General features: G+C 43.6%; 1 protein-coding gene across 8 annotated transcripts in view; it reads left to right on the forward strand.

Moving 5' to 3' along the window:
• The first annotated feature begins 8,748 nt into the window (after positions 1-8,748).
• Dennd1b (DENN domain containing 1B) overlaps positions 8,749-21,707 on the forward strand; it is a 231,516-nt gene continuing 218,557 nt past the window's right edge. For 2 of the 8 annotated variants that reach the window (XM_087580156.1, XM_087580157.1), the window contains exons 1-2: positions 8,749-8,948; positions 15,312-15,376. In XM_087580156.1, coding sequence (XP_087436282.1) covers positions 8,893-8,948; positions 15,312-15,376 — 121 coding nt within the window. In that variant the 5' untranslated portion in view covers positions 8,749-8,892. 8 annotated transcript variants of the gene reach the window in all.

Consider the following 21,707-nt stretch of genomic DNA (forward strand, 5'->3'; position numbering starts at 1 on the left):
ACTAACCATCATGGAACTCCAAGTCAAGACCACAACAAAGAAATCAAAGGTCAGGAGAGATACCTGCATACTCTGGTTTATTGAGACATTCACAATAGCTAAATGATCAGATCCTCCTTATTACCCACCAATAGATGAAGGGGTAAACAAAAGGCTTACAGTACAAAATCTTGCTACTTGCTGAAAGATACATAGAACTACAGATCATATTAACTGAAATAAGCAAGACTGAGAAAAAAATTTTCACACTTTCTTTCATAACAAAACCCAAAAAAGCAAAGCATCTAAGTAGGAAGGAGATTATTTGGGAAGAGGAAGGGGATGGGCAAGAAGCAAGGAGACTGAGAAATCAGCTGTCAGAATGGGGAAGGATGAACATATTAAAATATTATTTATGAATGTATGACAATAGCACAACGACACCTATTATTTTCTAAAATTAATATATGCTAACTCTCTCAGACAGCAAGACACCTATCGGGAGGGCTGTTAAAAAAAAAAAAAAAACAAAACCCAAAACTAACAACTGTTGGGGAGGCAGAGGAAAGGGAGCCCTCGTGCACCTCTGGGATCTAAATTGGTATAGGCATTAGAAAGTAGTTTGGCGATCTAGAAAAACAACAATAAAGCAGAATGACTGTGTAGTCTAACGATCTATTCCACGCTGTATCCAAAGGCTATGGTGACGTTCACATTCCTAAGCTCTCTGCACGTCATAGTAAGGAGCCAGTCTAATCCTGCACCAGTGACAAAGGAGAAAAAACACCGCTGCGTACTAAACAATGGGATGCCATTTAACCTTTAAATAAAGGAAACCCTGGCGTTTTCAATAGGAAGTATTGATTGGAGAATTCAAATTTTCACTTGTAAAATGAATAACTTCTGGCAATTTAACATACAGCATGACACGGAGAATTTCAAAGTATTTGTCTTTCTTATCTTTTATTTTATTTTTGAAAACTCTTACAATGTAGCACAGGCTAGTTTTGAACACAGGATCTTTTTATTTAAGTGTTGAGGGGTTGGAAACACAAGTACCTCTCGCAATGTCCAGCTCACAAATCTCCAGTTTTAAGAGACAGTTGTGGGTCATTCATTCATTCAGCCTTAAAACAGAAAGCACATCATATTTTTCTTATTGTTAATAGTTCATGGTATGCTGTTAGGAGCTGTACAAGACAGATGCAGGTTGTTTCAGACTAGCTTGGTTTGAGTAAGTTTCTAACCATTCAGTCCATCCAAGCCTAATTGGCATGGTCAGTGGGTAGAATTGCTGGCAGATTCCCCAAGCAGGCTTCTATGGTACCAACATCAACAGGCGTGTCTGGCAACTCTATCCACTAGAGTCAACCTCAGACTAGACTTGTGAAAGCCAGTCTGAAACCTTGGTCTACTGGAAGAACCTCATGCCTCAGTCCACATGGGATAGGCAGACACTAGGATTGGCCTGTGGGCCAGAAAGCTGGGTCTACTAGACCAGTCTTGGAACCTGAATGCCCAAGGACTGATCTAGTGCTATGTTGAGTCCATAGGGTAAGATATGATTCTGGGTCCTAAGGGTGCTAGCTATCTTGGAAGCAAGGTCTTCATGGCTCTTCCTCGAACTTTAGTCATAGCGTGTAGAGTATGTGGACCATACGTGAGACCAGTGAGGTAGAAGCTCGCTCAAACCCCAGGAATCTCACAGATTTGAGATGGAGGAGTAGGGCTGCTTACTCTCTTTCTCTCTGCAGTTGCCACAGGTAAGGCCTTTGCCTAAATGAACCGTGACACGTGACGCTAAGACTCCTAAAGAAGGTCTTTTCTCCCATCCCTCTGGCACTGGGCACTCTCTCCCTACTGGAATAGCATCCTGTCTGGCCAGGCCTCTGTTTTCCCCTTCTGGCTGCAGTGGTATCTGATGCCCCAAGGGAAAATGGGATTCATGGGTCAACCTCTAGTCCGGACTTCCTTTCAGGTTTAGTGTATCCATGGCACCTGGACACCTTGAGAAGAGACCTGGAATTACAGCATTCATCCTAGGCCTCGATTTCCCCTTCTAGTCTGGCATGCAATGGCACTCTGACACGAAGGGAAATACTTACGTAGACTCCTGGTCCCAGAATTTGTTTGGTCCTCTCTGAGCCAGTATATTGCCAGAGGAGAGGCAAACCATGGGACCGCAATAGTGCTTGCCAGGTTTAAAGGACTGGACGTAGGATGTAGGCCTTTTGGTGTAGGCTTTGAGTCTGTGTCCACCAGAGCCGTGGGAACTAGCCTAGAGCATCGAATCACAGAGGCCAGCTGGTAGCCAAGAATCCCCTTAATGGATCCTATGTCCATTGGATCAGGGAGAAGGGGGTTTGTGTGGTGCTAGGACAGGGTCTCTGGGGACTTTACTAGAACTTGGGATCATGCATGTAGTCATTGGCCTGGACTGACTGATGTATGGACCCATAGGAACTGACTGTTAGCGGGAAGGCCTGAAATCTGTGTTCATGGGTGTTAGCCTGCTGCTTGACACTAGGTGTGGTAACCTGGCATTAGAGTAGAGGTGACACCCATTGTTGTATGGACTAACTTGGGTTTGGGTGGACCCTGAGCCCGGGGCAGGCCTTCATCTGTATTAGGTGGCAAAGCCCAAGGCAGTGGGAGCACTGGGTGGACACGGACGTTTAGTCTACGGGTTGTTCTGGAGCTCTGTGTCTAGGGTTGTGGTGTCTAGCTTATTGCTGTGGCTTTCCTGGAACCCAGGGCAGCAGGAACCTGGCTGGTGTTGGGGTGAACATGGGGCTTGAATCAACAAGGCAGCTGACTCCTCAGTGCTGGATGGCACCAAGTTCACTGGGACAATCTGGGTGCGAGAGAGTCAGTTTTTGCTTACGTGGTTATTCTCCACAGAGAAGGCTTTTGTCTCTACACCATTCTCTGTGGGCTGAAGGAGGGTGAGACACGGGTCTTGTGGTGGCTCTTTTTTTTCCTTCCATGCCTCAACTCCATGCCGTGAGTTAGTTGCTGTGAGTTTCTTAAAGTTCAGGAGTAGTTGTTCACACCGATGTCAAGTGAGGAGAGAAGTCCTGGAGACCCATGTTCTGGCACCTTGCAGACATCCTCCTCCTCCTCCTTTTTCAATCCCCTTCCTTCCTGCAAAGTAGGAGATGAGTGAATGGGTCTTAAATGGGCCAAGGAAAGATCACTCCTTGACTTACAATGGTCTGATGTGTGACTTTTGATTTTACTGTGGTATGAAAACCCTTTCAGTAGAAACCACGTGTCAACATTTGAATACTGACAGTTTCCTGGCTAGCCGTTTGTGGTACAATATTCTCTTCCTACACTCAGCAGCAGCAGCAAGCTGCAGTTTCAGTCAGTCACACAGTCACAAGCATAAAACTGACCAGTTCCGTGACCTGTGCTGCTAAGCTGGGAAGGCAGACAGATCTGGTGAATTAATGACCTTATAACTTAAAGCATTATTATCATTATTTTTATTATTATTATTTATTATTATTATTATTATTATTATTATTATTATTATTATTATTATTATTATATTCAGAGAACTGCTGCAAGTGGGAGGCCAGCTTCAGTCAGATACGTAATGAGTTCTAGGCTAGCCTGGGATACATATTGAGTTTCTGTCTCAAACACCACTAACAACTGCCCTGCTCCCAAAACCCACAAAACAACAAACAAAAAGGGGAAGGAATACAGATCCCGACTTCCCTCTTTCAAGGTGACTTGTCATCTATACATACCTTAATACTTAGTGGCATTAATATTGTGTTTGTTCCTGTGCTTACCTTTGCACTTGATCCTGTGATTGCCAAATAAACCAATGGACATTCTCAGTCCAAGTAGCTTCTGTCCTACTCATTAATTAGCACGTTCCCATGTCTGACTGGACAGCCAGGGGCAAAGTGAGCCAACCAAGGCTGGGCTGTAATCATCTCTCTACTCTTTTTCTTACAGGAACTGCTTGCAGCAGGCAGTACTCATTATGCGGTGGGCCTCCTCTCTCATCCTCCCAAGACACTTAACGTTCAATTCCAGGTCTTTCTGTTAGGGTGTGTTAGCAATCCTATAGACATCCTCCTGGTCTCCTCAGGATGCCAAGCTCCCTCCTGCAGTGTCAGTAAATCAGTGTTACAGAACGCAAGGCAACCAGAGCCAGCTTCCTTTTCTAGGCAGTTTCGCTATGTAGGGATCCTCCTGTCTCAGCCTCCCACTTGCTGGTATTACAGGCAAGAAGCATAGCAGGCTTCAGCCAGTCTCCCAGCGCCTTTACGGTATGTGCAGGTAAGGTGCTCTCTGATTCTGAGTTTCTCCATGTTTTCTTGCTTTGTGTTTTAGGCTTTGGGGTACGCATCACTTTGCTTTTCATTTTTCTATGGGGGCTTTGGCGGCAATGAATTAAAAAATAAAGAAAATAAAACAAGGAAAGAGGGTGAAATTCGCATCACCTAAGTTTAGGAATTTTCAGTCAGCGTTCCCAATACATTCTTGAGATAAAAGCGTGCCAGTCAGAATTTCAGACAGCGTGGTGGTTTTTCTGATGGAAACATCCAGCGTTCACAGAATGGCTGGTGCAGACTGGTTTCCTTGACCAGTTGCCAAGGCTACATCATCACTGAGGGGTCTAAGGCATGTAAATCTTTGAGTGTTTGAAGTAGACTTCGGGCTCCTTCCTTATCCTGTATCCATTCTCACCTCTGTCCCTTAGGAAATGGCCACAAAAGTAATGGTGGCTCTCTTTCATCTACAACCCTTCTTTAGTTTTCTCTCACTTGAGGACATCTATTTCCTAGGTAATTCATCTGCTTGATGCCTCTGTGACTGGTCTCTGAGTTCTTAGTTTCACTGCAACTGACTCAAGAGGCAGAATAGTCACCATTTTCTGGAGTAGAGCAGCCGTCTCCTCGCTATCTTCCTTAATTCTACACTTTGCTCAGTGCTTGTCGGCTTCTCATAGAAAGGGAGGCAAAATGCAGTCTCTCTCGCGACTTGTCAAAAGGCTTTCAGTCAGGACTCTTCCTTCTCACCTCTGATGCTCTCATACCACTTTTCCTAGCTACCTTGGCTTCACTTCAATGTGCCAGCCTTCCTCGAGCTGCCTCCAACAGGCATACCTGTTCTCTTTGTCAGGAAGCCTCATCCTGTATCTCTTCATGTTGCTGCCAGTCATCCTCTCCTTCAAATGTCACCACCGAAGAGATGTTTCCTCATCTCCCGTAGCTCAATGGCCTGCTACCCGTCTTCCTGGTCCACCATCTGTTTAGGCTTTAACACTTGTCACTGTGAGACAACTTACTATGTATATGCTTAGGTGTTTGTTGCTGTTCTCTGATTCCTAGATTATAAACCCCCTTGAGGTTGGTCTCTAGGGACAAAAATGGTGATAGTTTAGAGACACAGTCCTGCTCTTTCTCATTAGGAGATACCCACCACCATGTTATAGAATATTAACAAGGCTGTCATCGGATGACAATGTAACCAACCTGTCTGACGCGGATGGACACACCTTTTGGTGAACTGACTATAGAATGCATGGGCTTCTAGAAAGGTGAATCTTCATGAGAATCTCTTACTGGGAGAAGAAAGGCCCAAAGCCTTGGGGCATTCAGGGGAGGAATTTGTCCCAGAGAGGAGGAACTGGTCTCCAGGAAAAAGATTTACAATTTGTCCGATTTCATTGCAGGAGAATCTCACCTGGCAAGAGAGACTAGGAAATGAGACAGGGGTGGACTGAGGACCACACCTTGGCCAGATTGCGTGGTTATGCTTAGCTCTTGCTTTCTATTTAAACACCACCCTTCTGACACAAGCGAAGATAACCTTGTGTGTGTATGGCTTGCTGATCTCTTTGTCCCTCTTCCCAGAGTGTGCGTAAATTCCACCTTTGCTGTTTTCCACTGTTAATTTGGCTCCTCCAGTTGATTGATAGAGGACAGGTAGCTAAATGGTTTGGAGCACAGGCTGTGGGCCCATGTTCTATAATATCAGTATCAGTCTCTTGGACTTCCCACTTCCAGAACCATGCTCAAAACCAACCTCTGCTATAAATTACCATGCGTGGGGTATCCAGTCAGGGTGACAGAAGCAATGGGAGCCACAACTCATGCAGTCATCTGGAAGAGGTAAAGGTATTCAGAAGCTAGCTTACAACAAAAGGAGAATCGTTTCTGGAGGCTCTGCTCACTAATGCATGGAGGAAAGGACAACAGCACAGAATAGCCCACACCAGAAGAGGCAATATGGAGCAAAAGTAGAAAGGAAGCCATGCAAACGCCAGATAGCGTTTAGCTTAGGGGTTTGGGCTTATCAGTCAACTCAGAGCCACTGCCTGGCACCCATTACCAGTAAGGTGTACCTTCCAATTTCCACAGTACATAATTTTAGCGTAATTGTTAAAATTTATATGTTGAATTGTTTCATGTCAAGGATGGGTATAAAAATAAATATAAAAAGATAATCACAAAGCCTATTTTCAGTTTTTAAGAGTGTTCATGAATGTTTTTGTAACTTTCCCTTTTTATCTTTTAGAACCAGGGAATCTTTGAGTTTCTAAGTAAAGCTTTTCCTTATTAGTGTTTCTACAGATTAATAAAATGTCTTTTAACTTTAGCTTTCATTTCTGTAATAGGAGGATGGAGGAGAAACAGTAGCAGATTAATCTCTCTCCCTCCCCCTTTCCCTCTTTTCCTCCCTTCCTCTTTACTTTCCTTTCCCCCTCTCCTTTTTCTCTCCCCTCTCTCTCCCCCTCCCCCGTCTCTTCTCTTTTCTTTCCTTTCTTTTCCTGATATAGGGGTTTCTCTGAGTCGCCCTGGCTGTCTGTCCTGGAGCTCACTCTCCAGACCAGGCTGACCTTAAACTCACAAAGATCCACCTGCCTCTGCCTCACCCTCCCAAGTGCTGAGATTAAAGGAGTGTAAAGCCATGTGCCTCCACTGCCCAGCCCTCCTTGAGTTCCTTATATAATGCTTTTTAAATCCTACAACTTGGCCAGAGAACTCAAAAACAAACAAACAAACAAACAAACAAACAAACAAACAATAAAGTTTGACTGCATAAAAGCATTGAATGTTGTTGATAGTCTCCATTTAAAAACTATCAGATGTCATCAACTAGCAAATGCTAGACATTCATTTGAAGCTTCCTTTTGCTTTAAACGAGCAAATGTCCTAGTCAGAGAGAAGGCATATTCTTTATGAAGAAAATGGATTTCAGAAATGGTTCTGTGGTATAATGGTACAATAATCCTAACCTGTGTCTCTGGGTGGCTCTGGTAGATGGGAAAGTACACTCTTCCATGCAGGCAATCTTAGGAATACAGTGTCCCTGGAAAGAGTGCTTCCTGTTTCATCTTTACGGTGCCAGCTTTTCCCACAATCTATACCTCACAGGACTATGGAGGGACTCAGCTAATCAAATGATCACAAAGCCTTTGGCAACAATAATAGCAAATGCGGTAAAGTCTGTGCTTCTGGTGCATGCCATGTTATGGTGACTCAACTATCAAGACAAAACATGTGCCTTTTTGCTTTCCCAGATTAGAAGTGGTTTTACCAGTTGGCTTGCTTGAGAAGACCACTGGATTTAAAGCTTTCCGTCCAATTCTACTATTAGGGCTCGCCACAGACATCCTGGCACGCATTGCTTAAGGATTAATACCTGCTTGTTCAAAGAAGATGTACAACATATTTGAATTAGAAATCAGAGGTAATGCATGAATCACGTAGCAATCAATGGCTTCGTTTATGCTACCACAGAATGGAATTAGCAGTGTTTATTGGGTATATTTCTTAAGTGACCACATTGAGGACACAGTATAATTACTGTGCTCAGCACACACTGGGTTGACTGTTCCTGACCCATGGAGGAAGTGAAGGGAAGACTCGGGAAGTCTCCATGTAGCAGGCCAAAGGTGCCATTTGTCCTCACTGATGCAAGAACACCATTGTCAACTGAAGATGGCAGGTGACGATCAGGCTGAGTCATGGATCCTAAAGCTTCCTTCCCATTCTAGCCATGTCCAGCTGTCCCTGTTGGCCATCTCCAAAGGACGGCAAGAAAACTACTCCATGGTGAACAGAGAATGGAGAAAGGAAGGAGAGACAGTGTCTTTTCTCAAAGAAAATAAATGTAATGAACATGGAATGGAGATCTTGGGCAGCTTCTTCTGCCTTCTCACAGAAGGCTACAAGCAGTCACCAGTAAGGAGGCGAGGGGATGCCCATACTTTTAGAGAGAGAACCCCTGGTTTTAATTTTTATTTTGTAGTAGGAGGGAACGAGGAAGGGAGGGAGCTGTGAAATATGCTGGGATTGTCAATCTCTTTAGTCTGTAGATTTGTGGTTTTGCCTTGGTGTTTATTTGACTGAGTTCTAATGGCTGACATGCTACTTCTCCCCACACCCTTTGTGCCAGTTGTGTATGGTAATACATAGCATGTTTGTCTAGTGATTGTACTTTAGGAGAGCAGAACTTGACAAGCAGGAATGTTTTTTGGGAATGTTCTTTTACATCAGGATTAGGGTTGTTTATAGAGGTTGCTGACTTTGTTGGATCCCCAGTATCATATTAGATACTCTTGTCTGAGTCCTTCCAGTAAATTCTAATGACCTTGCTCTTTGGATGGGATTACTCATTCTACTGAAGCATTCAGTGGGTGTGAGCAGGGCTGTCAGACAATGATGATGTTTTATTTATGTGGAGTATCTTGTGGGTGGGGTCAGGAGCTTGCTTCCCATGCAGTGCACAGGGTTACACAAACATTGTACTGCTTGTTGAAGTTCAAGAGAGATTTTTCAGAGTCCCTGAAGAAAATTCAAGCCCTCTCATTACAATCTCCTGGTCCCACTCTCCTGTCAATCATCTCTGCTCTTAATTTCAAGGACTGTTTGAACTTTTCCAATGTCTGGCAGGCTGAGGAATGAAGAGAAGTGTGAACTAGCAGAAGCTGGTCAGAGGTAAGATCATTTATTTTATAACTTGGGATAAATTGCTTGGAGAAGGGGAAAGAAAGATGTTTTGTTACATGATTTTTGATAATATTCTTATTCAGTGCTTAACAGCGAAATAAATGTAACTTACCATTTGGAACTGATAATTATTTGCTTATGTTCAGGCTTGGTAATAAAGGTATCACAATTTGTCTGTGGCATTTTTGTCTACACACTGGAAGGTATCTTTGAATTTGACTTTTGAATCAACATAGAAACTAGGTTCTTGACAAAGATACTCCTCCTTCATTCTCCCTCCTGGCTTCTATTTCAATAGTATGCATGTTTTATTGAAGGAAACTTTGCCTTTAGATTCAAATGTTTGAGACTTCTATAGACTGTGTAGGAAACACTAGGAGAATGTTTTCCTTGTTAACACTGTATCAGTTAACATTAAAACTCAAGTTAAGGCATTAAAAAAAAAAAGAAGCAGGGTCTCATCATGTAGTCTGTCAGGTGTCAAATTCCTAGAGACCCACCTGTCTCTGCCTCCCTTTGCGCTAAGGTTAAAGCATGGGTCATCCTATCCAGCCACGAAGAAATCATATTTTTAAGGATATTTTCTTAAGAAATTTGACTTGATGAATATTTTGTTGAAAGAAATTTTCTTCATAGTAAAGGAAGATTAGAAGTTATTAATAAACTTAACCTAAGAATATTAAGGGGAAGCCATGTCCAGTTAGCTTCTAGGGAATGGCTGATTGGAAATGCGCCAGCTACAGTTGAGGAGCAGGGCATCTCTAAAAACCAGATTCTAAGTTAGTTATTTGAAACCTTAAACTTCGATATAAACTGCTGAGGCCCAGAGCCAGCATGTGTCTAGTTAATGAATAGAAAGTCCATTACTTCCTAGTATTAGCTTAGAGCAGAAGGAGACCAGAAATAAAAACATGAAAAATGTCAATTTTAAAAAAAGCTGGAAAGGAACATAGAAAAGAAAAAAAAATGAATGGGAAGCACATTAGATGGCAGGAATAAATGCAGTTTATTACCAGATATAATTGATACTTATTCCGAGAGCCAAGATGCTTGGACTATATTACACCTAAAGCATTAGTGATAGAATCACTTTTGAAATACCTTTGAGCGTCCTGCATGCTTCTTTCTTCTTCCCAGAGGGAAGAGACTGGGAAGGAGTACTCCTGCATGCTATAGCATGTCACTTCGAAGGCACACAGAAGTCTTATCTCAGTGGGTGTCCATACTTTGAGAAACAGAGGAGCGTGTTCACAAGACAAACCGGACTTGCACCAGACTTGGGTTCTTCCACATCACGTCACCAGTAGGAAATGATGTTAGCCAGAGACCATTTGGTTGTTCCTTGAGGAGGATGGGCACAATCAGGCATTGAAGAAAAATCTCAAACATAATGGTTTAGAACATTTCTATGTAAAAAGATCAAAAGAGCTATGCTAATACCAGGAAACCCACTATTAACAAAACAGAACAAAAGAAAGCCCCAACACCAACCAACCAACCAACCAACCAAAACCCCAACAACAACTACAACAACAAAAACAACAACAACAAAAACCAAGCATTGAAGGTAAAAAAAAAAAATCCTAACATAGGAGAAGCGATTGGATTTACTAGGTAGGCTCAGTGCTCATAAATTGGAATATCTATTATAATATAGTCACAAACTATATAAAGCAAAAAAAAATGACAGAAGTGTAAGTTGAAATAGACAGTCCTAAGGAGGTTAGGCTATCTTAATTGACCTCTCCCCTTATTGAATCGTGTCAACGACGAAAGCAACTTCGTAACGGACATCAACACGTTCATCGTCAAGATCATACTTAGACCACACTCAGGAGCTGAAGAATACACTTTTCTTTTTCTCCTCTCCCTGCGCTGGGTATCAAACCAGACCCGTGTAGTTGGTGGGCAGTGCTCTAACACAGATCTACAGTCTGCTCCGGTTATGTGCTCCCTGCCAATACTATCCTACTGTCTTGTTCTTCGATTGCCACGGTCCTAAAAATGTGATTGTCAAGTAGGAATTATTATTGCTGAAATATGACCTTGGGAAAAACGTAACAGCCAACTTGAAACTTTGCCTTCTGCAAACTTCTCTATGAGTAATGTTATTTTATATGAAGCAAACATTACCAAAATTATACCATTGGTTTTAATAAACCATGACAGGTTTATTCTAACTTCTTTCTCCAGTACTTTGTGATAAACTATGTATTATAAACCATGTCTCTGTTTATTTATTAAGCTTTATATAATATCGAACTCTTTATTGTAGTTGGCTTCAAATGTGATTGACAGAGTAAAAATACGTGGCATTTTCATACTTAGTATAGCTTGACTGAGTAACAATCTTAACGTTGTACAGTAACTAATTGTCTCTTTACAGTGGGTGGTGAAAACATTTGTTACTGTTTTCTCACCCCAGACTAAGAATTCTGGCACACTCATCCTAGGCAGGACTGTTTTCTTTGGAGAAGAATTAATTATAATGAAAGAAGAGGCTTGCACATTTCAGTAACACTTGGGGCAGAAGTGTTTTTTAGTTACAGAATTCATTTCAAGTCTTTGGAGTAAGCTAACTTGGTAGTTAGGCAGCAAAAACCTGTATCTGGGAAAACCATATAGCCATGGTATAGTAGGCCTAATTGTGAAACTGAAATTCACTGATTTCTCTAAATGTCTTACAAGAAGCATAGCGCTTTTAAACTTGAACAGCACAGTACGCATGTGATATGCAAGTCATAATTCCCATTTTACAAATGCAGGAAGCGAGAAACTGAAGTTAAGCATCTCACACCAAGTTATGGGGCGACCACACAGTGTGGACTGATACAGCGTCCTTTTGTTTTGTTGTTCAATTACATTTGGAGCTCATTTTTAAAATAAGAGGTTTGTGGCTGTGGAATATGTCTTGCTGTATTGATGGAACAACACCATTTTTGACAGGAAAGTTTAAGATCAAATCTACTCTTTATTTTCCAAGGCTCCTTGTCTGACTTTTAGTGTCATGACTCATACCGCATTCATACCACTTTGGTTTCCTCATTCTCGTACTTTCTGTATGGATACAGTCTGAAGCAAACCTTATTGCGTGACAGTCACTTTAGCGTTGTCAAGGGTGAATGCTAGCTGGGAGAAAGCCTTCCTCAGTCTCTAGGGAGCCTGAGCCCTGGACAACGTTTTGAATGCCTACCATAAATCTTTCTAAATATCTTCTTATCAGATCCCGAATTTGAGAGAGCAGGAGACAAGGCAATAAGAAGTCACAGTAAGAAACAGCAACAGCCGAGCTTGGTTAGATTTCAACTTTGCCACTGCCCACTGCTTACTTATCTCCGATCCAGTCTCTTGCTCTGGATTAAGGTACCTATAGCTCAGGTGTTGAAAACACCGAGCCAGTGTTTATCACTGCTTACAGAAACACTTGCTCCGGAGTTCTGGAAATCGGGTTTCACCTCCTCCATCCTTCGTGGTGCCCTCTCAGCTCCCCTAGAGACGACACTCTAGGGGGCCTGCCACTGTGTGTTCAAAAGTTAAGTCCCTGGCTGTGCGTCAGTGTCTGCGGCTGGAATGTGTTTCCCATATGTGCAGGCAACTGGAGCCTCTCCTGGAGCTGTTTGGCAGAGCTGTTTAGCAGGTGCATAAGTCTGAACATTCCTGAATCAGGAGGGGGCGGCTCTGGGATTCAGAGAGCACTAATCGGGCTACCGGCAGGAGTGAGGCGGAAGCCGGAGCATCCACTTGAGCTCCCCATTTGCAATGAATGAGAGTCGCGATGTGGGAACCCCGGGGCAGAAGTGCTTTTCCGGGACAGCGGCAGCAGAAGCCGGTTCCCAGGACAGCAGGAGGGCAGGTCCGGCCCCGAGGCCGCGCGGCCAGGTGCAGCCGCAGGGCGCGTCCCCGTGCGCCCCCTCCCCCTCCCGCCGACTTCCTGGTTCGCGGAAGGTGGCGGAGCCGCCGCCAGCCGGGTCGCGGGAACCGAGAGGCGGGGGCAGGGGCGGGGGCGGCGTCGCCGCGGTGCTGTCCCCGCGAGGCCGCGGAGGGCGCCGTGGGCCGACCGCCGCTCGGAGCAGCGCGTCCCGGACGGCGTGCGGGCGTGCGGGCGCGGGGCGACGGCGGCCCCGCAGCGACATGTGACCATGGACCGCAGGACCAGGTGAGCGGCGGCGGGGCCAGGTCTCCGCCGTCCCGGGTGCGGCCTGCCCGGTACGGCCCGCTGCGCGGCGGTCGGCGCTAGGCCGCAAAGCCTGCCCGCCGGGCGACCCGGCTTCCCTGGGCCCGGTCGGCCGTGCGCCGCGGCGGCGGGCGGGCGAGCGGGCGGCTCTGCGAGCGGTGGTTAGGAAACCGCTCCCCCGGCGTTAGGATCCTCGTTGCTCCCTTTAGGATGATTTTCCACGGTGGCCTGAGATGCTTTCTGATCCTTTTCCTTCGTTTAAAATGAAAGCGGCGTTTGTTTATGCCGGCGCTGTGTGTGCTGCTTGCAGAGTGGTATATGCGCTAAGGTGGCTGGCCCTTCACCATTGGCCATTTTACTTGTAGGGAGTAGGTAAAAAGCAATTTGAATAACGGTGGAGGCTCTGCTTGGTAGTGTCTTAGGGATAGGCATTTGCTGTTTTTCTCTGGAAACTTTACTTTGGGAAGAAATTTCGTCTTCTTTGACCGCCCCCTCCCCTTCCGTTTTACCTCACTGTGTATTAGAGCCACGGTGAAAGGCCCTGTAGATTGCGGAGAAGTATAACCGAGCCAGTAGTTAATTTATCTAAGACAAAGTCTAAATATTTTATGAAAATAGAAACGTTACACAATTTAGAATATTTCCTTTAATGTTTGACACCATAGAGAGCAGGGTGGTTAAAAAAAGCACTTACCCTTTGGACATTTAATTGTACTATGAGGGAACTTAAAAAAAAAAATTCCCAGAGCCCATTTTATGCTCATGAAACAAGTTAAGCGGGTGGGATGAGGAAGTGGAGAAATGGATATTTGTAAATTTAATTTGTATGGCTTGTCTTTCCTTCCAGTTCTATAGAATGTCACGTAATATATTTATATGTATATTTATATGTAAATATTTAAAATCAATGTTTGTTTAGAAGTGAGAGGTAGCATTGATATCTTAAAGTATATATTTAAAATGCTAATGTACAGAGGCACTCACCTTAACAGAAGTAATTCAAATATACATCATCACTTTTTTTGCATTGTGATGTCTTTTCCTTTAACAGTTTCCCCTGCCTCTCCCTCCCATTATTGTCAAACCCAAGGCCTCAAGCACTCTAGGGCAGATACTGTATACTGGTGAGCCACATCCCCAGACTTAGTCTTATACCTTCTCATGGAAAGAGACGTTACAAAACCAAATTTTTGTTTGCTCTAAGTATCTCAGTATATTCCAGTCTGCCTTTTGAAATGTAGCAGATAAATAGGTTAGGAGTGCAGTGTAAGAAATTAGGAAGAAGAAAGACTCCAAACTAGTAACTTCTAAAGGAAGTGAAACAAACTTTCTGTACTCTGTGGAGGATTTAACAAGGAGGCCAATGTCCAAATTCCTTAAAAATAACTGATCTAAGGAAAGTAATTTTCGTTAGGTTTTGTTTCCTCAGGGTGTGTGAACAGCTCTCTTACTTTGAACACGCGCATAAGTACCATAAAGTACCATAAAGATCTCAGGAGCCTGTGCTAAATGCCCTGTCCACGGAGCGCTTTCCTGAAAGGGTCTGGGATGCAGCAGTAGTCAGGTTTTCATCTTCTGGGTTGGAGCAGGTCCTTTGGAGAAAGCAGGACAGCCTGTGTTAGATCAGCTTGAGAAGATGCTTAAGGGTGTATTGGCTGTCTAGTTTTGATTCGATAGGGTGAAAGTACACTCCACAACGCTCTTTCCCACATCGACGTTGCTCTGTGAAGTGGGCAGGGTGCATTAGAGGTGAGAAAGCATTCTCAGAGCTGACATACTTTGTCCCCTGATTCAGAACTCCAAAGTCTGAACTATGACTTACCAAACTGATAAAACATTTTCCTTTATATTTCTACTGCCTAGTCGGGGAGAATCACAGAATATGCATGCTGAGACAGATTTAGAGGCGATGGTGCACTCGGGAGGCAGAGGCAGGCAGGTCTCTGAGTTAGAGGCCAGCCTGGTCTACAGAGTGAGCTCCAGGGCAACAAAGGCCACACGGAGAAACCCTGTCTCGAGCAACCAAAGTAAATTACAGGGATGGAGTTTTTAACTCGAATAGGCTCTGGGTTCAATCCTTAGTACCACATGTATGGAAACGTCTATTGCATAGAAACTTTATAGATAATGGCTATTTTCTGTGGAAAGTAAATATAACAAGGTGCTTTTTATTTTAGGGAAAATCCAGAAAGAACTTTCGACTTGGTATTAAAAGTGAAGTGTCATGCCTCTGAAAATGAAGGTATGTGTGTTCCTTTACTCCAAAGGTCATCCATCGAGTGTGTCAGAACAAATGTTAATACTGTGCTCTGCTAGAGCGTGGTAGCATCAGGAGCCTGATAGTGCCCAATGTCTGCGCCAGTGTCTCAAATTGCTAGTAGTAAGATAGATGCTAGGGTTGTAGAAATCACTGATGTTATCTGTGCAGCTTGGATTTCAACTTACAGCCCAGTTTTATTCCCTGTTGACAAAACTGCCCTTGTTCGTGGTGGGAAGGTATGCTTTTTTCAATTTCTTTCATCTGTGTTTGAAAACTCAGCACCACTAAACAGAAAACAACACCAGTTCTCCTGCTAGCACCAAAGGGACGGTCACCAGTCCCTTCTGCTCTTTCTGCAGTGCAGTGTGTAGGCCGAGTAGCCCCTTTGATCGGGTTTATTCCCTCCTGTTGCACAGCACTTGGGGAGGTAAACGGGTGGCAAAACTTGGGAGGTTTTCATGGTCAGACCTGAACAATTTCATGGAAAGGCAAATAGTTGCCTTTTAAAGTATTGTGACTTTTGTCCAGTTTCATCACTTTTGTCTGTGTGTTTGGGAGTGGCGTATCTGTCAAAGACGAGGGGGCATCTCCTTTTGCTTATTTTGTGCATGGTATGTCTTCATGGCTGTTTATAGTACATAGCTCCAGGATACTTAGCCCCCAGTGGCAAGGCCAGTAAGTGTGGGGGTTTGTGGAAACCTGTTAGCCATCTGAAGCCTGGGAGGGAAGTTTCTGACACTCTTAGTCCTAAGACTAGGCAGCAGTTACATGCTCTTAAGTAATTTGGCTCTGTACACCTTAAAATAGAGGAGCCCAGCCCAAGCCAGCTGTGGCGAAGTAGGCACGGCTAATTTTAGGTAGGAAATCACACACATTCTTGGCTCCGGATTGTCCATGTGTTTCATTTCTGGCCTGCTGCAACTACAGCTCTGATCAGGTTTGCCAGCTAGCAAGAACTCCTAAGGTCTAAGGAGCCTCTTCCAATTAGAAAAGTCAACTTCGCTGCCCTCTACGTGGTAAAGTTTGTTCACATGGGTTCTCCCCAGGCACAGCCATATCCTCTGTGCAGTTTGGGAATGTTATGCTGAAGGAACACACACACACACACACACACACACACACACACACACACACACACACACACACACACACATTAGTTTTCCAAACCCTACTTAAATTTATAGTATCTTTCTGGCATGGGTTAGCCTTAAAAGAAGTACCGTGCTGTTAACCTCAGCTGTGTGGAGCAGTGCTAGCTGATATGCTACACAATAGGAAAGGCCCTTTTGGGAATGCTGGGCGCTTGGTCATTGGAATCGGGTGCTCTTCAGGTCACAAAGCAGTCTTATAAAGGAATGAAGCTGCTTCATATAACAACCGGTCTGCGCATGTGTTAGAGAATCCTCGACCTTCGTGTAAGGGCTCCGTGGTTTTGTCCTTGCTTCCTCCCTTTGCTCCTTCTGCTTTTTTTATGACTGGTTATTCCAGTGTACAGCTTTTACTAACTTCTTTTATTGCCATCTCGCCTTGTGGCTGCTGTAAAATGTACGATTTCCAGAGACATCTTCATTAGTATTTTATGGTCTGGCGAAGTTGGAAATATCACAAATGGGAAAGATAGACGATTTTTAGCTTCTCTTATGTCTGTGATGTGTGTGATTGTGTCTGCTCCTGTGTGAGCACTGGCACATGCTTGCCTTGTTGTATGAGTAGAGGTCGGAAGAGACTGTCAAGGGTCGGCCCTTCCCTACGTTCTACCTTGTTTGTGATGGAGTCTCTTGCTCACAGCTATTGTGTATATCACCAGGCGAGCTGCTCTTGCGTTCCGGGGTGGCCTTGGGGAGGTTGTCTGTCTCCCCCTGTTTCCTCCTGGAGCTGGGATTGCATGCATGTCTTCCTCACTGAACTTGAGTTATGGGAATCTGAACTTAGGTCTTAACATTTGTGAGCCAAGCTCTTTACCCACTGATTGTCTTCCTAGCTCAGAGAATTGTCAGGACTACCTCAAATCAACCTCTTTCCATCCCCCAACTTAGACACTGTTAGAGATTGAACTTAGTGCCACGTGCACACTCTATAAGTCAGAACCACTGAGCTGGAGCCTCAAGCAATTAGTCCATTCTAGCATCCTACTGGACAGCAGCTTCTAAAACTGTTCTGATACTGTTTCTCACTCTCTCACTACCGTAGCTCAGGTTGGCCTCAAACTTGGGAGCTCTGTACTTCAGCTTCCTGAGTGCTGGGATGGGGTGTGCCTCTGCACCTGGCGTAAAGGCTTCCTTCAAAGCTACACTCAACCACATCAAAATGTCACCCTCTCCTCCTTCATTGATGCTTTAAATCAGGAGAACATAATGAATGTCTTAGGTTCTATGAAACTATAATCTAAAAAGTCACAGCACTTATAAGTAAGTGGGATCGAGATGTATACTTTTATGCCAAATTAAGAGATCGATTACCTTCTTTATTGGTAAACATATAAAGGGAAATATGTGGAAATTCTTTGAAAAGTATTAGAATATTTCTTGTCTAACTGTCAATACTTGTCTATTTTGACAAGAACCTGGGTTGTATTTTGGCTTGTTTGGAAGGTTGTTCTGTCACTGTGGTTGACTTGGAGGAGACTAAGCCATGTAACTTAGGATGCTTTTACAATGGCCCTGCAACTATGGGCATTTGACAGTCTGTGTAAGAGGAATGCCATTGGATGAGTCATCAGCTCTTATGAAATTACAGGTCCTATCATTTGAAGACTTAGATGTCTTGTGGTTTCTAGATGACTATCAGCAGACCTTGGAAGCCTGCTTTTTTTGAATATGACTGCAGGTGGAGGAGGAGGGGGGGGGGGACTTTGGCTTTTATGACTCTTGCTTTAGAACCAGAAATCTCCTTTGCTAAAATCCCTCAGAAACTGTCAGGCCGAACCTCAGTGGCAGAGTTGTCACGGCTATGACCACTGCTTAGGAGGACATCATGGCCCCTGGAGGGACGGAGGGCTGTAATCAGGATCACTGCGATAGGCCTGCTAATTAATTTGCAAGGAGTAGGTAATAGGAGACTAGCTGAAGTATTCTTTGTAAAGGGTTGTTGAGAGCATCACTTTGTTCTTTTGATGGCTCATTTCATCATATAGAAAATGTGCCCTGGGCAAACATCTCTACTCTTCATGTCAAAATATTTGACTTTCTTATTTGTCTTTTTCATTTTATATGTATGTTCAGAAGTCAGATTAAAAACAAATTTTATTTCTTTTTATGTGAGTGTGTGTGTGCACATATTGGTGCCTACAGAAGTCAGAAGAGGGTTAGGAATCTCCTGGAGCTGGAGTTACAGGTGATTGTGAGCCACCTGGCCTGGGTACTGGAGCTGACCTTGCATCCTGGAAGAGCAGCAAGTGCGCTTAGTTAGGGAGTCGTTTCTCCACTTCCGGTTCACTTGGACTCGACTGGTTGGCGAACTGTAGCTCGATATACTGTGTCTTCATCTAATCTGTTGCCGTCTGCACTTGTTTCAAGGAATTTTATTCTTATTTCTGAACACAACACATTTTAGAATACTGTATAATAAGTAGTTTCCTTTGGACCCTACAGATTTGAAGCTGTGAGAGGACCTGATGATGTCCTGTATTCTGTCTCCTCCGTTTAATAGAGTTGTTTCTGGTAATGTCTTCTTGTTGGCTTTGGTTTCTTATTTTAAATGGAGACTTTCCTGGCAAGACAGTTTGCCAGTAGCTTGTATTCCAGAACACAGTGCTACAGTTTAGATCTTAATGCTGTTCTTGGTGGCTCTCCAAGCTCATTGCCTTTGCCACCCTTCTGCTTGCCCACTTTCTCACAGAGACAGGAAAGTAGAGAGAGCAGAGACAGCCTTGCTGCAGTTCTAATCACAAAACTTACAGCACTCTGCAGCACGTTCTCCAAGGAGACTGGACATTTCACAGAGATGAAAACTAACGATTCCTTAGTCAAAATGCCTTTTCTAAGGCTTTCATTTTTGGCTTGAGGATTCTGCTCTCTCTCTGTCCTGTCCTTCTACCCCCTCCCCCTCCCCCCTGTTGCTAACTGACTGTAAGAAGCAGCAGCAGCAAATATTTATGGGTGTTTACTTGAAGCCAAGCACAAGTCTGTAGATTAAAAAAAATGTACTAGGTTCTTAAGTCTTACAAAAATCTTACAGGATAGGAAGTGCTACTCCTACGAAGAAATTAAAAGCCCAGATAAATTAAGAAATTTGTCTAAAATGTGTTCCCATGTCCCAAGCTTAATTACTTTTCCATTGCTGTGGTCTCTTTTTTATAACATGAGGGCACAGAATATTTTTTTTTTTTATTAACTTGAGTATTTCTTATATACATTTCGAGTGTTATTCCCTTTCCCGGTTTCCGGGCAAACATCCCCCTCCCCCCTCCCCTTCCTTATGGGTGTTCCCCTCCCAACCCTCCCCCCATTGCCGCCCTCCCCCCATAGACTAGTTCACTGGGGGTTCAGTCTTGGCAGGACCCAGGGCTTCCCCTTCCACTGGTGCTCTTACTAGGATATTCATTGCTACCTATGGGGTCAGAGTCCAGGGTCAGTCCATGTATAGTCTTTAGGTAGTGGCTTAGTCCCTGGAAGCTCTGGTTGCTTGGCATTGTTGTACTTTTGGGGTCTCGAGCCCCTTCAAGCTCTTCCAGTTCTTTCTCTGATTCCTTCAATAGGGGACCTATTCTCAGTTCAGTGGTTTGCTGCTGGCATTCGCCTCTGTATTTGCTGTATTCTGGCTGTGTCTCTCAGGAGCGATCTACATCCGGCTCCTGTCGGTCTGCACTTCTTTGCTTCATCCATCTTGTCTAATTGGGTGGCTGTATATGTATGGGCCACATGTGGGGCAGGCTCTGAATGGGTGTTCCTTCAGTCTCTGTTTTAATCTTTGAGGGCACAGAATATTAATGATGTGTGCTGTAGGTCATTTAAAACTCAAATACTGTGTGTTTTCTGAAATTAATAAATTAATTATAATTCCTCTTCCAACAATTACTAAACTTTTCCTTGTATAATTCTTTTCATAGACTGTGGACTCCTCTTCATTTATAAGGCCTATATCTTCAAATTAAATGCCTTCAATCTAACACTTCTAGTTATTAGCAGTTTCAAACACATCCTTAGCAAATTTTGTTTACTTTATTCCTGTATTATTATCTGGATTATTTCTCTGAGATCAAGTCCTTTTACTGTAGGGTTTTTATCTTATTTTACTTTGATGAGATCCTCCAGCTTGGTATTGAATTATCTCCTTCTTAAATCTCCCTCTTATGTTAACAGTTTGACAGCATTCATTTTCTTAAATCAGAATCTTAAGTTGAATAATTTTAATTTTTTCCCATACCTTGTCTAAGAAGGCATTTATTAACCGCATTTCATTATTTTCTCTCAATAGTGTGATGACATAGTTTGCTGAATAGCATTTTGGGACTTACTATGTTCATAAAGAGTTTAATATAGTCATGCATAGTTATAGTGGTAGCTTGATTAAGTGTTGGTTTACCTTCTAGAAAATTCTTCCTGAACCACATTAGTTTTTTTTCTTAAGGGAAAGCTCACTGAAGAATCTGACATCCTTAGTGAATATAGAATGAAAAAGTGTATCCATTGGGATTAGGTTAGTGCTGGCTGTCGGACGGACAGCAGATGCTGACTCATTTAATTCAGAGAACTGCTTGCAGGAGTTATTTTAAACACAACTGTGCTTGTAGAACAGTCTTAAACACAAATTGGCACAGCAGTAGCAGGAACACTAGTGAATGAAAAAAGAAAGAAAGAAATGGGAAGGAAACAAAAAATGAGTAGTCTTGGGTTTCCTCACCAAATTGGAAAAAAAAAAAGAATTAAAGAAAGGAAAGGAATCATGGCTGCACCTAGGTATGGTGGAGGAGTAAAGTTTTTGTAGATATGTTTGAGAGAGTAGTTAGAGAGCCATGACACAGGAGAGTCCAGGGGGACTCTGCCACATGGGGATAGAGGGGAACTAGCCCAGCAGCCAGGAGTCCCTAAGGTACCAAGAGAGCAGGTAACTGAAATGGTGGCATTGTATAGGAAAGAGTAGCCCCTCTAGCCACTGGACAATTGAGGGCAGGTGCAGGGCATACCAGCCAGGAGGACCGTGTCACTGGTAGGGACTGAGGAACGCAGGGAGAATCTGGAGGCCAGTGTCCACCTTGATTGTTGAATAGGCACCTCAGCCTTTTGTCCCAGAAATATATATGTATGTATATGTATATGTTGGGCATTGAGGTATCTTCTGCATTCTCACATTCTACTATAGAGTGAGACCATAT

This window comes from Rattus norvegicus, chromosome 13 (genome assembly GCF_021556685.1).
Source record: "Rattus norvegicus strain SHRSP/BbbUtx chromosome 13, alternate assembly SHRSP_T2T, whole genome shotgun sequence".
NCBI classification, from domain to species: domain Eukaryota; kingdom Metazoa; phylum Chordata; class Mammalia; order Rodentia; family Muridae; genus Rattus; species Rattus norvegicus.